This window comes from Pelophylax lessonae, assembly GCF_965119305.1.
Source record: "Pelophylax lessonae genome assembly, chromosome: 1".
In the NCBI taxonomy this organism is placed as follows: Eukaryota; Metazoa; Chordata; class Amphibia; order Anura; family Ranidae; genus Pelophylax; species Pelophylax lessonae.
In genome coordinates this window covers 266,499,879-266,519,221 of record NC_138768.1, presented here as the reverse complement: position 1 = coordinate 266,519,221, position 19,343 = coordinate 266,499,879, and the positions used below count along the sequence as shown (strand labels likewise).

At 42.0% G+C, this 19,343-nt stretch overlaps 1 protein-coding gene across 2 annotated transcripts in view; it reads left to right on the top strand.

The window, feature by feature from the left end:
- Positions 1-19,343, top strand: part of PI4KA (phosphatidylinositol 4-kinase alpha) — a 293,423-nt gene that overhangs the window by 63,705 nt on the left and 210,375 nt on the right. For both annotated transcript variants that reach the window (XM_082244087.1, XM_082244086.1), the window contains exons 11-15: positions 13,437-13,628; positions 13,718-13,818; positions 13,947-14,076; positions 16,787-16,916; positions 17,562-17,657. In XM_082244087.1, the coding sequence (XP_082100213.1) occupies positions 13,437-13,628; positions 13,718-13,818; positions 13,947-14,076; positions 16,787-16,916; positions 17,562-17,657 (649 nt within the window). The remainder of the gene's footprint in view (positions 1-13,436; positions 13,629-13,717; positions 13,819-13,946; positions 14,077-16,786; positions 16,917-17,561; positions 17,658-19,343) is intronic.

Here is a 19,343-nt window from a genome sequence, read left to right as displayed (position 1 = left end):
CTCTGTGTCCACGAATATAACCTTAACATGGGAGGGGTGGACCTTAACGACCAGCTTTTGGCGCCGTATTTAGTTGCCCGTAAAGCCAGACGCTGGTACAAAAAAGTGTCTGTTTACCTTTACCAATTGGCTATGCTGAACGCCTTTGTCCTATACAGGGCGTCAGGACGAACTGGATCTTTCCGGGAATTCCAGGAAGAGATCATCCTTGCCTACCTGTACCCAGGAGGCATGCCTGCCCAACTTCCCCTTCCAGATGCAGTGAGCCGGCTGCATGAGAGGCATTTTCCTTATGTCCTCCCGAGTACCCCTACCCAAAGATACCCCCAAAAAAGATGTCGTGTCTGTAGCAGGCGCGGATTTAGGCGTGACACCCGTTATTATTGTCCCAAATGTCCTGACCAACCTGGTCTCTGCATCGGGGAATGTTTCGAGCGCTACCATACACTAGTGGAGTATTAGCGTAGGGTACAGCACGACACAGTGTAGGGCACATAAACACAGGGTCTCGAAAGATGTTGGATGTCCATCGACATTTTGAGAGACCCAAGCTGGAAGAGAAGATCGCAGAAGATCGCAGTCCCAAATCAAGAAACAGTTAGAAAAATAAAAGGATCCAAAAACTGTTGTGTCAGTAATTTTATATGTCCTTCTCCTTCCTACTGTACTTTTTTCAATGTCCTTAGTTTGTTTTTTCATTCTTTTGTGACCTGTTTCTCTTGCAGGTCCCTCGTCGGCTACCACGCATTGATTTTATATATTCTGACACAAACAGCGTTTGCGCTCAGCATATATGGATACCTTTGCTGATAGCAGCTGTGGTGATTTTCTGATTTCAGCACTGCAGTTAAAATCCTATTTTGGTATACGTGGATAGCGCCGTGTATACCCATCATTAAATTCAGTGGGTGGTTGTTTGGGCGGTTAATGATGAGAATCCAAAAACTTTTGTTGTGTCAGTCATTTTATATGTCCTACTCTTCCTACTGTACTTTTTTTTAATGTCCTTTGTTTTTTCATTCTTTTGTGACCTGTTTCTCTTGCAGGTCCCTCGTCGGCTACCACGCATTGATTTTATATATTCTGACACAAACAGTGTTTGCGCTCAGCATATATGGATACCTTTGCTGATAGCAGCTGTGGTGATTTTCTGATTTCAGCACTGCAGTTAAAATCCTATTTTGGTATACGTGGATAGCGCCGTGTATACCCATCATTAAATTCAGTGGGTGGTTGTTTGGGCGGTTAATGATGAGAATCCAAAAACTTTTGTTGTGTCAGTCATTTTATATGTCCTACTCTTCCTACTGTACTTTTTTTTAATGTCCTTTGTTTTTTCATTCTTTTGTGACCTGTTTCTCTAGCAGGTACTCGTCGGCTACCACGCATTGATTTTATATATTCTGACACAAACAGTGTTTGCGCTCAGCATATATGGATACCTTTGCTGATAGCAGCTGTGGTGATTTTCTGATTTCAGCACTGCAGTTAAAATCCTATTTTGGTATACGTGGATAGTGTCGTGTATACCCATCATTAAATTCAGTGGGTGGTTGTTTGGGCGGTTAATGATGAGTAATACTACGCATTATTCCTGTGCTGATTTCTGATAGGTTCTCTTTTTTTCCGTTCAGCCCACAGGCTGCATGAAAAAAAAAAAAACCTATATGCCAAACAAGGACCAGCAATGTACTGGTACGTTGCTGGACTTTGAGTGGTTATACCAGGATGATGCCTGCAGATTTAGGCATCATCTTGGTATCGTTTTTTACAGCCAGCGGTCGGCTTACATGTAAAAGCAATCCTAGCAGGTAATTGGCCGCTAGACTGCTTTTACATGCAGTGGGAGGGGCCTCCCCCCCCCCACCGCCGCCTTCCGCAGCCTTCCGTGGTTTTTCTCGGGCTCTCCTGTCCCACCGGTTAACCCGAGAGTGCAGCCGGTGGTTCAATTGTCTAACCATAGAGCTAATTGGAGATGAGAATGGCTCCAATCATCTCTATGGCCTAAGATGCCGGAGGCTACGAGCATTTCATGACTTCTGTTTCGCCAGAAATAAGCAGGGCCATTGGGAAATTGGGAAAGTATTTTATCACACCAATTTTGGTGTGGTCAGATGCGTTAAGGTCAGAGGAGAGATCTAGAGTCTAAAAGACCCCAATTTTTTTAAAAAAGAGTACCTGTCACCACAGATTGCTATCATGGGGGATATTTAAATTCACTGTGATAACAATAAAAATGATTTAAAAAAAAAAAAATGAAAGGAAAGGTGTCAAAATAACATAAAAAAGCAAAAGAAAAAAGAAAAAAAAAAAAAAAAAATTGAGCCCCCCCCCTTTCCCCCGGTGCTTGCGCGCAATGGCGCACACAAGCGGTGGTCTAGTGTCATATGTAAACCGCAATTGCAGCATGCATGTGAGGTATCGCCGCGATCGCCAGATCGAGTGCAGTAATTCTTGCAGTAGACCTCCTCTGTAAGTCTAACGTGGTAACCTGTAGAGACTTTTAAAGGTTTTTAAAAATGTACGTATGTTTTTGCCGCTGCGCAGGCATGCGCAATTTTTAAAGCATGTCATGTTAGGTGTCTATGAACTCGGCATAAGATCATCTTTTAAATTTTACCAAAAAAATTGGAATTATATAGTGTATTTGTGCAATAAATTAAAAAAAAATGTATTTTTTTCACAAAAATTGCGTTTGGAAAATCTGTGCGCAAATACCGTGTGACAAAAAAATTTGCAACATCCACCATTTTATTCTATAGGGCCTCTGCTTTAAAAAAATATATAATGTTTGGGGGTTCAAAGTAATTTTCTAGTAAAAAAAAAATATTTTTTCATGTAAACAAAAAGGCACAGAAAAGGCTTGATTTTCAAGTGGTTAGAAGAGTGGGTGATGTGTGGCTAAGATTGAGCATAAAATGCCGGGACAGTTCAAACACCCCCCAAATGACCCCTTTTTGAAAAGTAGACACCCAAAGCTTTTTTCTGAGAGGCATGGTGAGTCCATGGAGTATTTTATATTTTGCCACAAGTTTCGGGAAAATTATTATTATTTTTTTTGTTGTTGTTTTTTTACAGAAAGTTGTCACTAAATGATATATTGCTCATGCATGCCATGGGAATATGTGAAATGACACCCCAAAATACATTCTTTTGCTTCTCCTGAGTACAGGGATACCCCATGTGTGAGACTTTTTGGGAGCCTAGCTGTGTACGCGACCCCGACAACCAGTCCACATCTTCAGGTTTTCTAATGGCGTAAATTGCTGATTTTACCCCTGACTACCTGTCAGAGTTTCAGAGGCCCTGAAATTTCAAGATAGCACAAAACCCCCCCAAATGACCCCATTTTGCAAAGTAGACACTCCAAGCTACTGGCTGAGAAGCATGGTGAGTCCATGGAATAGTTTATATTTTGCCACAAGTTTCGGGAAAAAAATTTTTTTTTATTTTTTTATTTTTTTTTACACAAAGTTGTCAGTAAATGATATATTGCTCACACATGCCATGGGTTTATGTGAAATGACACCCCAAAATACATTCTGCTGCTTCTCCTGAGTACAATGATACCCCATGTGTGAGACTTTTTGCCAGTCTAGCCGCGTACAGGACCCGGAAAACCAATGCGCACCTTTTGGCTTTCCAAGGGCGTAAATTGTTGATCTCACTCCTTACTACCTATCACACTTTTGAAGTCCATAAAAAGCCAAGATGGCACAAAACCCCCCCAAATTACCCCATTTTGCAAAGTAGACACTCCAATCTATTTGCTGAGAGGCATGGTGAGTATTTTGCAGCTCTAATTTTTTTTGGAAAATGAAGAAAAAACAGAAAAATGCATTTTTTTTCCTCTTTTTTCAATTTCCAAAGCTTTGTGACAAAAAGTGAGATCTGCAAAATACTCAACATGCCTCTCTGCAAATAGCTCAGGTTGTCTACTTTCCGAAAAGGGGTCATTTGGGGGGGGGTTGTGCTGTCTTGGCATTTCATGGCCTCCAAAACTGTGATAGGTAGTCAGGAGTGAAATCAACAATTTACGCCCTTGGAAAGCCTGAAAGTGGAGGTTGGTTTTCGGGGTCCTGTACTCGGCTAGACGGCAAAAAAGTCTCACACATGGGGTATCCCTGTACTCAGGAGAAGCAGCAGAATGTATTTTGGGGTGTCATTTCACATATACCCATGGCATGTGTGAGCAATATATCATTTACTGACAACTTTGTGTAAAAAAAACAAAAAAAAAATAATAATAATATATTTCCCGGAACTTGTGGCAAAATATAAAATATTCCATGGACTCACCATGCCTCTCAGCAAATAGCTTGGGGTGTCTACTTTCCAAAATGGGGTCATTTGGGGGGGTTTTGTGCTATCTTGGAATTTTAGGGCCTCCGAAACTGTGATAGGTAGTCAGGAGTGAAATCAACAATTTACGCCCTTGGAAAGCCTGAAAGTGGAGGTTGGTTTTCGGGGTCCTGTACTCGGCTAGACGGCAAAAAAGTCTCACACATGGGGTATCCCTGTACTCAGGAGAAGCAGCAGAATGTATTTTGGGGTGTCATTTCACATATACCCATGGCATGTGTGAGCAATATATCATTTACTGACAACTTTGTGTAAAAAAAACAAAAAAAAAATAATAATAATATATTTCCCGGAACTTGTTGCAAAATATAAAATATTCCATGGACTCACCATGCCTCTCAGCAAATAGCTTGGGGTGTCTACTTTCCAAAATGGGGTCATTTGGGGGGGTTTTGTGCTATCTTGGAATTTTAGGGCCTCCGAAACTGTGATAGGTAGTCAGGAGTGAAATCAACAATTTACGCCCTTGGAAAGCCTGAAAGTGGAGGTTGGTTTTCGGGGTCCTGTACTCGGCTAGACTGCAAAAAAGTCTCACACATGGGGTATCCCTGTACTCAGGAGAAGCAGCAGAATGTATTTTGGGGTGTCAGTTCACATATACCCATGGCATGTGTGAGCAATATATCATTTACTGACAACTTTGTGTAAAAAAAACAAAAAAAAAATAATAATAATATATTTCCCGGAACTTGTGGCAAAATATAAAATATTCCATGGACTCACCATGCCTCTCAGCAAATAGCTTGGGGTGTCTACTTTCCAAAATGGGGTCATTTGGGGGGGTTTTGTGCTATCTTGGAATTTTAGGGCCTCCGAAACTGTGATAGGTAGTCAGGAGTGAAATCAACAATTTACGCCCTTGGAAAGCCTGAAAGTGGAGGTTGGTTTTCGGGGTCCTGTACTCGGCTAGACTGCAAAAAAGTCTCACACATGGGGTATCCCTGTACTCAGGAGAAGCAGCAGAATGTATTTTGGGGTGTCAGTTCACATATACCCATGACATGTGTGAGCAATATATCATTTACTGACAACTTTGTGTAAAAAAAAAAAAAATATATATATATATATATATTTCCCGGAACTTGTGGCAAAATATAAAATATTCCATGGACTCACCATGCCTCTCAGCAAATAGCTTGGGGTGTCTACTTTCCAAAATGGGGTCATTTGGGGGGGTTTTGTGCTATCTTGGAATTTTAGGGCCTGCGAAACTGTGACAGGTAGTGCAGAGATGACATGAACAATTTACGCCATTAGAAAACCTGAGAGTGTTGATTGGCTTTTGCGGTCCTGTACACAGCTAGGCTCCCAAAAAGTCTCACACATGGGGTATCCCCATACTCAGGAGAAGCAGCAGAATGTATTTTGGGGTGTCATTCCACATATACACATGTCATGTGTGAGAAATTTATCTTTTAGTGACAACGTTGTGTAAAAAAAAAAAATTAAAAAAAAAAATTGTAATTTTCACAAAACTTGTGGCAAAATATAAAATATTCCATGGACTCACCATGCCTCTCAGCAAACAGCTTGGGGTGTCTACTTTCCAAAATGGGGTCATTTGGGGGGGTTTTGTGGTATCTTGACATTTCAGGGCCTCCTAAACCGTTAGAGGTAGTGAGAAAATGCAATGAAAAATGTACGCCCTTTGAAATTCTGATGGTGGTGATTTGTTTTTGGGGACCCCTACACAGCTAGGCTCCCAAAAAGTCCCACATATGTGGTATCCCTGTACTCAGGAGAAGCAGCAGAATATATTTTGGGGTGTAATTACACATATACCCATGGCATGTGTGAGCAATATATCATTTCAATGACAACTTTGTGTAAAAAAAAAAAAAAAATTTTTTTTAGTCATTTTTCAAACACCTGTGACAAAAAAATGAAATATTCAATGAGCTCAACATGCCTGTCAGGACATTCCTTAGGATGTCTACTTTCCAAAAAGTGGTAGTTTGGGGGGGTTTTGTACTGCCCCGCCATTTTAGCACTTCATGAAATGAGATTGGCAGTCAGAAATTAAAGCTGCGTAAATTTCACTATTTACACCATAGTTTGTAGACGCTATAACTTTTGCGCAAACCAATAAAAATACGCTCATTGATTTTTTTTTTGTCAAAGACATGTAGCTAAATATATTTTGGCAAAAAAAAATGACATAAATTGAGTATATTGGATATTTTTTAAAAGACAAAGTTGAAAATGTCATTTTTTTGCAAAATTTTCGCTCTTTTTTTATTAATATCGCAAAAAATAAAAAGCGCAGAGGCGATCAAATACCACCAAAAGAAAGCTCTGTTTGTGAGAAAAAAAGGACGTAAATTTCGTTTAGGTACAGCATTGCATGACCGAGCAATTATCAGTTAAAGTCACGAAGTGCCAAGTTGAAAAAAGGGGTCTGGTCTTTAAGCTGCAAAATCCTCCGGTGGGAAAGTGGTTAAGGATGACATAATACTAACCCTTACACAACTTTTCTCTAGCGCTCATTGACAGACGTAGTCCTCGGTGATACACCACCTTCGGGTTATGTTGCCTCCACAGGAGCAGGACTAGACAGGAAATTAAAAAGCTCTGGCCACACCCTAGGGGCAGTCCCAGAGGGTATATCCTCTCTCTCTCTGCCTCAGCAAATCAGTTATTTTCTGTCTAGTTAGGAGTAAGGACCTAGATACCTTGCTGGGATCTTAGGTCCTGGCAAGAATTTTTTCTTAAAGGATTTTTTAGACAGCTTTTTTTCTCCAGTGTTCCTGTGAGATCTTCAAGCAAGAAAGCTGAACTGGGCGACGGGCTGGATGTTGAGATCCGGTGGTCACCCCAGTTCAGCCTACGAGCGCGTGCAGGCCATAGCTCCGCGCTGGGTCGGCCGCGACAAAGTCCCATTAAAGGACTGACCCCGCGAGTTAAACGTCTCGCTGAAACGCCAAAGACCATGAGTCACGGCGTCCATATCGGTCGACAGCCCTCCCGCCCCGGTGGAGAGGGGTACTGTCAGGAGTTGGTGCCCGCCTGGTTCCGGTATGGTGAGTAGTATGTTCCCCCTTTTTCCCCTGACGGGTCTTGTGGTGAACGCGGGCCCCTCTCTATATGGTAAGATAGAGTCCCCCTCTATCCTATAACATGGCACAGATCCCCCTACTTTGAGTGTGATTTTATGTGCAAAAAGCCAGGTGGCTTGGTTTGGGAGCTAACAATCTAATTGTATACATGTTAAAAAGATGTAATCTGTGGCATTCTGGGAATCTTACGGTGATAAGAATAAGCTACCTACCAGTCAGAAGCCACGGACATGTAGACTGCCTTCCTAATCAGATCTCCAGCTATTAGCAGGCCTCCCGAATGGCCATGCGGTCCGCCAGGGCCGGTACCGCCAACCACGCCAAATCCCCATGCAGAGAGAGTGTTGTGTGCCCTGCAGCACACCGCTATTCAGTACAGGCCGCCGCCATTTTTTTTGCTGGATCGCACGAGCCGCCATTTTGGCGTAGCCTCGTGTCTCCAGCATGGGGGCGGCCATGTTTGAGGGGATCCAAACACCTCGTGGAGCTTGGGGAGGCGCCGGAAGGCGTGCAGAGGGGCGGAGCCGCCTCCTTTCTTCCTGGGCAGCCAGCCAAAAGACTTCCTGTTTGTCAAGACAGCGCTGTAACCTGTTGCAGTTAAACTCTGAGCATCAAGTGGTGAGCCTGGGGGTCTATCTCTCTCTCTCGATCGATAGGGATCCCTAGCAGGTAACACTAAGGGGCTTTTTGTGGCGCTGGGGGTGTGAAAAAAAAAAAAAAAAAAATGTTTTTTATTTTTGAATTATATTATCCAGGAAGTGACTGGAATTATCATGGACCCTGCCACACATATTCCCCCACCTGTTTCCCTCGAGGGGGCCACGGGACCCGCCGGTGCACAGAGTGTAGAGTCATTTACAACAATTTTGGAGTCTATGGTGGCTCGGGTGGAGGCGGCCTGTCAGGGACGGGGGTCAAGGAAGCGACCCCCGCCTACCCCTATACTATCTGACACCTCTGACTCCGATTCAGAGATGGTCACTGCAGTTGCAGGTCCCTCTGCAAGGGCTGTTATCCCAGGTAAAGCCCCCTCAGACAGTGAGGAGGACGCTTCTTCTCCTGCTATAATTCAGGAAGAAGCATTGGTGGACGCATTAGTTGTGGCAGTGCAGGAAACCTTAAAACTTGAGGCTTTACCGGCAGAGGCAACTGAAACAGAGATTCCTTTTGGTACTAATAAGCCCATCAAAACGGTGAAGGTTTTTCCTGTACCCAAATGTTTCGGTAATCAGATTAAAGGAGAATGGGAGCATTCTAAACGTACCTTTACTATTTCCAAGCGTATTGCTAGACGCTATCCGTTTGAGGAATCCATCATTAAGAAATGGACGGTACCACCAGTGGTGGATCCACCTATTTCCAGGCTGAATAAAGCCACGGTTATCCCAGTGGAGGACACTTCGTCCTTTAAGGATCCGGTGGATCGAAAGATGGAAGCAGAGTCCCGCACCATCTTCTCTCTGATAGGGTCAGCATTTAGACCAGTAATTGTTATTGGTCTAGTTTCCCAGACACTTACGGAATGGGCGAAAATGGTACGCCAAGACCTTAGGGGAAAGGATATTCCCCAGGAGACATCTGATTTGTTGGAACAGATTATACAAGGGCTACAGTTTATCTGTGACGCAGCCTTGGACACTACTCCCTTATTAGGGCATGCATCTATGTCAGCGGTGATCCTCAGACGTGTGCTGTGGTTAAAATGCTGGTCAGCTGACCTAGGTTCCAAGAAGACCTTGACAAATCTCCCTTTTCAGGGGAATCGTCTATTTGGGGCCAACCTAGATGAAATCATTAAGGATGCCACTGGGGGCAAGAGCACTCTTTTGCCACAGGCTGCAAAAGCTAAGGGACCTCGCAACAAGCGAGGACCTTTCTTTACCGCCCATAAAGGGCGCTCGGCTGGTACTAGCGGGAAAGGCAAGACTCCTCCAGGAGGGTTCAAGAAGGGCTGGTCGGACAAGCAGAGGACCAACCCAGCCAAACCCGAAGCAAAGGAGTACACAGCCTGAAGGTGCGCCCCCACCGGTATTCAGGACATTAGATCGAGCATCAACCACTACTACCGGTGCGATTCTTCCCTTCCAACATTTAAGTACTACAGGAAGCGGTAGTTACCGTTCCCTGAATAGATCTTTTCCTTTACCTTTTCCTAAGATTAGTCCCTATACCTCACAGGAATCGGATCTGGTTGACCAGATAGGCCAAGTAGCCTCTAGTCGGGTGACTTCGGTCCCTGAGGTTCAACCAGAAAAGATCACCCTTCCTGATAACAATCAGGTATCTGATAAATGTGTGGGAACAGAAAACGACCAGACTTTCTCGGATGGTCGGGGCCAGATACCTCTAGGGACGCCTGGTTCAGATTCTATCAGCGCCAGTGGTCCTAGAAATTCTAGGCTGGCCTCCTCAAGCCGGCCTGGCCGACTTGGACATGCTAGTCGCAGACGTTCCGTGGGAACTTCATCTCAGGGAGTGTCTGTGGTCTCAAGGACCAATTTACCATCATGCTTTACAGTCGCTGGGTTTAATGGCCTGGCCATTGAGACCCAAGTACTGAAGGACAGAGGTTTGTCTACTTCAGTCATTCCTACCCTTATTAAAGCAAGGAAAGCGACTTCCAGCAAGGTCTATTATCACACATGGAAGACTTATATTGCGTGGTGCGAATCTTTAGGATTTCCTCCACGTACCTATTCGGTGACTCGAATATTGGCCTTTTTACAACAAGGGGTTGAGCAGAAGCTAGCCTTGAGCACCATCAAGGGTCAAGTTTCAGCATTAGCAATCTTCTTTCAGAAACCTTTAGCTACCAAGTCCTTGGTGCGGAATTTCATCCAGGGGGTGCGGCACCTGGCTCCTCCAGTCCGCGCGCCCTTACCGCCCTGGGATCTTAATTTGGTTTTGTCGGTTCTACAGAAACCTCCCTTTGAAAACATCAGGGAGATTCCCTTGCTTACTTTATCCCAGAAGGTGGCCTTCTTGGTGGCTATTACTTCTGCTCGCAGGGTGTCAGAACTGGCTGCATTATCATGCCAGTCCCCATACCTAGTGATTCATAGGGATAAGGTAGTACTTCATCCTAAGCCATCCTTTCTTCCTAAGGTGGTTTCAGATTTTCATCTGAATGAAGATATTGTACTACCTTCCTTGTGTCCTCAGCCCAAGCATCATCGGGAACATGCGTTGCATTCCTTAGATGTGGTTCGGGCAATCAGGGTATACCTGAAAGCTACGGAATCATTCCGTAAGACGGATTCACTTTTTGTGATCACGGATGGCCCCAGAAAGGGTTTGCCTGCATCTGCCGCGACCATTGCCAAATGGATTAGACAAACGGTGGTACAGGCTTATTCTATTAAGGGTCAGAGTCCTCCGTTCCCTGTTAGGGCGCACTCCACTCGAGCGCTCAGTACTTCCTGGGCCTTTCGCCATCAGGCGTCAGTGGTCCAGGTATGTAAGGCGGCCACCTGGTCGTCAGTACATACCTTTACAAAATTCTATAAAATTGATGTGACGGCATCGGCGGATGCCTCATTTGGCCGCAAGGTTTTGCAGGCCGCAATTTGAGGAGACCGGTGGTCTACCTCGAGGGTTTTTTTCTGTTTGAAAAATTTCTTTTTGTTGAGTCTCATCATTAGGATGAGCATTGTAAACTTCTAGTTGGCACCGGTTGGGCCTTCTAGATTGGGATTTGATTTCATTTTCCCACCCCTCAGTTGTGATACTGCTCTGGGACGTCCCGAAGGTGGTGTATCACCGAGGACTACGTCTGTCAATGAGCGCTAGAGAAAAATGGATTTTTGTAAGATCTTACTGTAAAATCCTTTTCTCTTAGCTCATTGACAGACGTAGTCCCCGCCCCTCTGTTTTTTGAGTTGGGTTGGGTTAAATCTCTAAAGACTGCTTTTTCACATAACTGATTTGCTGAGGCAGAGAGAGAGAGGATATACCCTCTGGGACTGCCCCTAGGGTGTGGCCAGAGCTTTTTAATTTCCTGTCTAGTCCTGCTCCTGTGGAGGCAACATAACCCGAAGGTGGTGTATCACCGAGGACTACGTCTGTCAATGAGCTAAGAGAAAAGGATTTTACGGTAAGATCTTACAAAAATCCATTTTTAACCTCTTTATCAAACACACATGTCCACATTAAAGAATTTGTGTCTAAGTATACAAGATCAAGCTTTTCCTATCAACCAGATTTCCAAACTTTAAATGACTATCCTACCAAAACCACTTTACTACTTTAAAATATTCCCTGTGAAAATCTCTTTTAAATTTTTAACATGAAGAGATTCCAGCAGGATCTCTTTTCATTTACCTGGGAAGAACGAAGTGAAACAGATTTACAAGGAACATTCTCGTGGCTCCTGAATTGCAAGGGGGGGCTAGTGTTCCTCGACATTACAAAATATTATACATTTGACCTATACTCTCGTATTGGAGAGGTCCAATTCATGGAATCTCTCACAGCTAGAATGAAAAATGCTCTTTACCAACTGTGAACATGTGCGGGAACCTTTGGTCTGCTTTGATACCCACAAGTGAGACCAACCCATAATACACTTGCTTATATGCTGCTTCTGGGTTCTCGTCCAGCTCTCTGTTCCTCTCTATCCCCCTTTCTCCACCTCACCTTCCTCTTTCCTGCTTATTTATGTGAGGCTATTCTCCTAAGTACTTTGTTCCTATTCTTTCAGCACTGTATACCTCCCTAGCTGCAAAATCTTTAACATATTGTCAAGGCCTGGACTCCAACCTTTTACTCATTAGGCCTTCAACCAACATAGGAATGATTTACCTACTGCATTAAATGAGATCTCCAAGAACATACTGTCGTAAATTAGTGACCTGGCCAATCCTGTCAACACCACATCCCAATGGGAAATCTAAACACAAATAGAAAAAAAAAAAAGAAAAAAATCTTTATAGGCGTTGATCTCCCTCTTTAGTACTACTAAAAGTACACATACATTACAAATTATTGCTTTATTCAATACAAACTTGGATTAAAAAGGCTCTACTCATTGGAGATGTGACATGAAATTAAAATAACATTTTGACATTGCATATCACAACAAAATAACCCATATTAGCATCCACCCTCAAACTATGGAGTTCCTCCCCCTCCACAACAGCTGCATAGCATGATAGCCAGTAGGTGTAGAGGACAGGACAGCTCCCAGCACGTTTCGCCTTTTGGCTTCTTCAGGGAGTTTACAAAGAGGGTTCAAATGGGTTAAATTATAAAGTAGATCCTATTGCAACTTTTCTTTCTTTTTTTTTTTTTATTGAAATTTTTATGAAAGTAAAAAACATAACAAAGCCAATAGGGGCATACCTCGGCTTAAAACAAAACCTAAGCATCTACACACTACTATAACACAAACAAACACCAAGACAATCCCAGCCCAAAGAAAAATAGGGCCGAGACCATTGGAAATTGCACCTTCCACCAAAAGTCAGGAAAAAAGAAAAACCATATCATAATAGACCACATCATGAAATCTGTTCCCCCACCACCTAGGACCAGCAAGCAGGCGTGCTGCCCCCAGCCACCAGAATCAAAAGAGCATTCACCTCATGCAAAGCTCGCACCCAACACAAAGAGCAAAAGCTCAATCATTGACATCAGTTGTTAGGGAGGAGTTCACCCACAATTGCCACACGTTTTCAAACTTCCGAGGACACCCCCCCCCCATGTCCAGCATGGGGGAGTGTGGTTTTCTGGAGGATCGAAGGACCGGGTAAGTATAGCCGTTAGGTGTGCCCCTAGACAAAACAAGCAGTTAACCCATGCAGTTCGGAAACAGCCCCGCTGCATGGGAGAACATTTTTTTTCATGGAGTTATGCTTTAATCTCTGTGTATAACCTGAGTCGCTTCATTGGTTAAGGAGTAAGGATTTACAACTACTATGATATGGTTAATTATGTGTTTTTAACTTCTTTGATTTATAGAATCTATGTTTATCAAAAAACTAATATTACTAATATTCCTCTTTCACCTTTCCTCTTTAGACCTCCCAACCTCATTTGTGAAGGAGATCCATGACTTTGTGCTTGAACAGTTCAACAGTAGCCAGTCAGAGCTGCAGAAAATACTTCATGATGTAGAAAAGTTACACAATGAACTTAGCCCTTTGAAGCTCAGGTGTCAAGCAAATGCAGCCTGTGTGGACCTCATGGTGTGGGCAGTAAAGGATGAGCAAGGTAAAGCTGTAAAAAACAGTTGAGAAAAATCTGCTCTTCAGTGGATTGATTTTAATATACCTTTTGTTTTTTTGCCTTTCACACGAAAGGTGCAGAGAACCTGTGTATCAAACTTTCTGAAAAACTGCAGTCCAAGACATCCAGCAAAGTTATCATAGCTCACATGCCTCTCCTGATCTGCTGCTTACAGGTAGGTTTTCGATATTCGAGTTAGCAGGGAGAGCACCTTATTGTCTGAAGGTTGATGTTCATGTGTTTGTCTTGATATGGTAATCATGAAAAAAATACATATATTGCAATTTGCTTTCTTTTACTCAGGGTATGGGGCGCCTTTGTGAACGGTTCCCTGTAGTTGTTCATTCTGTGACTCCATCTCTTCGTGATTTCTTGGTGATACCATCTCCAGTGCTGGTGAAGCTGTACAAATATCACAGCCAACATCAGACAGGTACCTGTCTTACTAAAAGGGATGCTGCATTAGAGGATTTACCTTGCTTCTATAAATACTAGTTGCCTAGTTGTCATGTGGATCATCTGGGTTCATTACTTTTATGTAGGAAAAACAATATGCATTATTTACAGTGCTTTGAAAAAGTATTCATACTCCTTGACATTTTCCACATTTTGTCATATTACAACCAAAAACGTAAATGTATATTATTGGGATTTTATGTGATAGATCAACACAAAGTGGCACATAATTGTGAAGTGAAAGTATTATGTTAGAAACAAGAAAGGAAAGCCCAAGGGACTTTAACGAGACATCCACAAGAATATAAAATTACATACGTTTATTATATAAAAGGGTAAAAAAAAACGATTAGTGTTACATATAACAAACCTGATCCTCAATAAAGGGCATTTCACATTTCCAGTATATATAAATACTTGTTAGTCTGAACATCAACAATATCGATAGTCTGTGCTTGATGAATCTCGACGCGTTTCGCAAAGACACAATTTTGCTTCATCAGGAGAAAAAGCACAGATAATCCTACAATGTAGCAGTAAACTGTAGGTTCAAAGGTACTCAGAGGTCCATTTGTAAGACCCTACTGTTTGAAAATATCCACATATCCAGACTATCAAGTCAAAGTGCATAAAGGCGGGAAAACCGCTATACACCTCCCAAAAGGGAAATGTGCTGTTCAGTCTCTCTGGGAGTTGGGGGGGAGAGGGATACCAGGCCCACAGGACACACAAAACAGGCAACCCTCCAAGGCCAAGAGATGGAAAAAGGCCTGAACCATTTTAGCATGGCAGCATCTATTTTGGAACTGGAATGGTGAGGAGTCAGAAGTCTTTTTAGGTATGTCTCTACTAGCTTTGCGCATCTAGAAAGTGAAATTTTTGCCCATTCTCCTTTGCAAAATAGTTTAAGCTCTGTCAGATTGGATAGAGAGCATCTGTGAACAGCAATTTTCAAGTCTTGCCACAAATTCTCAATTGGATTTAGGTCTGGACTTTGACTGGGCCATTCTAACACATGATTATGCTTTGATCCAAACCATTCTATTTTAGCTCTGGCTGTATGTTTAGGGTCGTTGTCCTGCTGGAAGGTGAACCTCCGCCCCAATCCCAAGTCTTTTGCAGACTTTTACAGGTTTCTCCTATATTGCCCTTTATTTGGCTCCATCCATCTTCCCATCAACTCTGACAAGCTTCCCTATTCTTGCTGAAAAAAAGAATCTCCACAACATGGTGCTGCCACCACCATGTTTGCATGAAGATGATGGTGTGTTCACAATAATATTAGTGCAGTGTTAGTTTTCCACCACACATGGCATTTTGCTTTTAGGCCAAAAAGTTCAATTTTGGTCTCATCTGACCAGAGCACCTTTTTCCACATGTTTGCAGTGTCTCCCACATGGCTTCTCACAAACTGCAAACAGGTCTTCTTATGGCTTTCTTCTTGCCGCTCTTCCATATAGGCCAGATTTGTGAAGTGCACAACTAATAGTTGTCCTGTGGACAGATTCTCCCACCTGAGCTGTGGATCCCTGTAGCTCCTCCAGAGTTACCATGGGCCTCTTGGCTGCTTCTCTGATTAATGCTCTGCCTGTCAGTTTAGGTGGACAGCCATGTCTTGGTAGGTTTGCAGTTGTGCCATACTCTTTCCATTTTCAGATGATGGATTGAACAGTGCTCTGTGAGATGTTCAAAGTTTAGGATATTTCTTTTTTTTCATAACCTAACCCTGCTTTAAACTTCTTCACAAATTTATCCCTGACCTGTCTGCTGTGTTCCTTGTCCTTTATGCCGTTTCTTCACAAAGATTCTCTAACAAACCTCTGAGGGCTTCACAGAACAGCTGTATTTATACTGAGTTTAAATTACACACAGGTCTACTCTATTTACTAATTAGGTAACTTCTGAAGGCAATTGGTTCCACTAGATTTTAGTTATGGGTATACGAGTAAAGGGGGCTGAATACAAATGCATGCCACACTTTTTAGATATTTATTTGGAGAAAAAAAAGTTGAAAACCATTTATCATTTTCCTTCCACTTCACAATTCTTTGTGTTGGTCTATCTATCATATAAAATCCAAATAAAATACATTTACATTTTTGGTTGTAACATGACAAAATGTGGAAAATTTCAAGGGGTAAGAATACTTTTTCAAGGCACTGAAATAATTTTTTCCACAGGAGCCTGCAAAGTCTTGCACCAACGATCAGTGGATTGCAGGCACAATGCCATGTTCCTGCAGACACTTCTTCAGCTCTCTGCCTGTACCCGTTTAGGGGCTTTCAGTTGGAGATCTGGAGGAAGTTTCAGTAGAGTACGAATGCACTGATTGCTGCACTCATGGGTGGAGGATGGGATTTGTAGTTTTTTCATTCACAGATCTCTTGCTGAGATTTTAAATGTGACTATGGCTGTGGAGAACTTAGCCTTTACTAGTTTCAGTATTATTTTTTTGCACTTTTTTAAAGGTTTATGGTCCCGTAATTGAAAGGGGAAGTATTCAATTTTAAATAGTAGTTGAATATGACTGCACACACAGTTTTTTTTTTTAGCTGTTTTTTTGTTATTATTGTTATCCTACAAAGTAACTATGGAAGCTGTTGAAAGTAGTGGTGTAATTGGTGTAACTGTCTAGTCTGTGAAGCACATTAGTACAGCATACTATTCCCATTTTCTCATATTCTTAGGAGCCAATGATATCAAGATTAGCATCACCAATGAGCACTCTGAATCAACAATGAACGTTATTCATGGCAAGAAGAGCCAACCATCTATGTATGAACAGCTGCGGGACATTGCTATTGAGAACATATGCAGGTACTAGAGTTTGTGGTTGTATTACTGAAACAACAGGGAAGTTTAATGGGTGTAATGTTTGACATTGGATGAAGAAAGGTGGAAGTGATGTCCAACATAACTGACTTTCCAACCTGTGCAAGAAAAATGATGAATGGATTTAAATGGATTTGGCAACTCATGCTCCTTTTGAGGGTGACCTCCAAATTGAATTATTTTTTTTTTTTATTATTCAGGTAATTTTTTGTGAAAATGTTCAAGTTTAAAAAAAACATGGTATTTAACAAGACCTATTACTTCTGCTTAGTTTCAGTTATATGGCTAGAATGCTTTACTCTCTGGTTTCTTAACAGTAACAGTAAACTTACTTGTGCTGACAGGAAACATCCATCTGCAGGCTGTCTCTGCATCGTCATCAGAATGTGAACTACTATAGCAATGACCTTACTAAACCAACAAAAAGAGACTGGAAAATGTCCAAGATACACTCTGTATGGCAGTATGCAAATCCAAAGCTGCTTTGGCTTAATGCAATAGGGCAGTGAACACAATCTGATATTACAAATGAAAACTAGCCATGGGAAACCTAAATAAATATACAGCTTATAATATAAATATTTCTGTAGGGTGATATTTCATAATAATTGACTCCATCTTTGATTTCAGGTGTCTAAAGGCAGGTTTAACCATTGACCCGGTTATTGTGGAAGCTTTCCTGGCTAGTTTATCCAATCGTCTTTACATATCCCAGGAGAATGACAAGTATGTTATGCTGCTAAAGTATAATTTCCAATGTGTAGAGCCACATATCCTTTTTATGTGTAATAGTGTGCACTAAATAGAAAAGTTGGGTCTTTAAAATGCTTGTAATATTTATTATCTATGTTAATTTAACAACTAATTTGATTTAAACCAATACTAGAATGTTAAACAGTTAACACATAAATGTAGTTGAGGGCAATGGAGAGGAATACATTTAAAGCTGAACTCAGAGCACTAAATATATTCTTCAAGAGATACAAAGGATATAAATCAATTTTGTGTGTACCAAATGCATTTACAAACCCAGATATTATGTAGTGGTAACATCATCACTGTGCTGCATATAGTCTATGCAAAGAGAAGTGTGTGAGTAGGTCAATCCAATATAGGCTGCTAGTAGAAAACTACAGCGGCCGGTGGATACAAGACCCGTCACCCTGAAAAAACAGCAGTGACCAGTCTTTTTTTACAGGAAACTCCTGCAGAGAGGCAAAATATAGGAGTTGTTTCAGACTGGATTACTTTACAGATTTGGAAGACATACACAAAGAACACCTGTATTAAAGTAAGAATACACATGCCTGGGGGTGGCCAAGACCCTAAACACATGGGCAAGGAGCTCTGCTATCATTTCATCCTTTACACTTCTATAATGTTACCTTGCTGTCTCCTACTTGGCTTCAATCCTGCTGCCTAGCCTCGGGAACACTATTGGTAATGTCTAAGTGGAAACAGTTGCACTGCTCTGACCATCTGGACAGCTCTGATTGTAAAAAAGAAGTGGCGAGAACAGCAGTTAGGTCAATGCACACTATGGCTCCCCAAGCAAAGCCTGCCAATGTTGTGGAGGAGACCTCTCAGATGTTATGACAGTGATTACCACATGACAGATTGCCCTTAGTACTAAAATACAGTGCTCAGCTAGATATTGGTCTGATCTGTCATAAGACCAGTACCAGATTTGCCATTCCAGAACAGTAAATTAGTCAGGTTGTAGACCTAACAGCGGATCACTCTGCAATGATCCACCCTCTTACATCTAAAGTCGGGGCCTTGAAGCCAAGGACTAAAAAAAATGGAAAGTATTGAAACTATATGCATGTTCTTGAACTTGCGAACAGCAAAATCCAACCACATTCATGGAGGAATTGCTCCATTCCATCCTACCCAAGCGCCCAGTTCTCCTCTTTCCTGTGGAGAGAGCTCACCACATGCCTTCCAGATCGGGACCACCTGGTTCCCTTCCATTGACCTTGGTTCTGTGCCTATTAAACCTGAATTGATAAGGTATATAGAAGGGCTGTGGCGCTACTCTATATGATTGTGAGGTAGGAGAATGAAAAAATCTTTTTAGTGCTATGGCTGAAATAGAAAGTAAGCTGAAAAGTGTGTACACAGTGCAACGTATGTATCCAACAATCAATACATAAATAAATAATAAATAACCATGTGTATTCAACAATCAATTCAAAAATAAATCACCATATATATAAATAGATGCTTGCAATAAATAAGTGAATAAATCCAATCAATAACCCTGTGCTGGGTGATATAAATAAATGAGTGATCAATAATTTCAATAATAAAAGTGCCTACGTGCATAAAAAGGAGAACAGAGATATGCCCCAGATATATTACTGAAGGCAATAGACAATAAATATCAACTATGCGGGTACTATGTGCAAA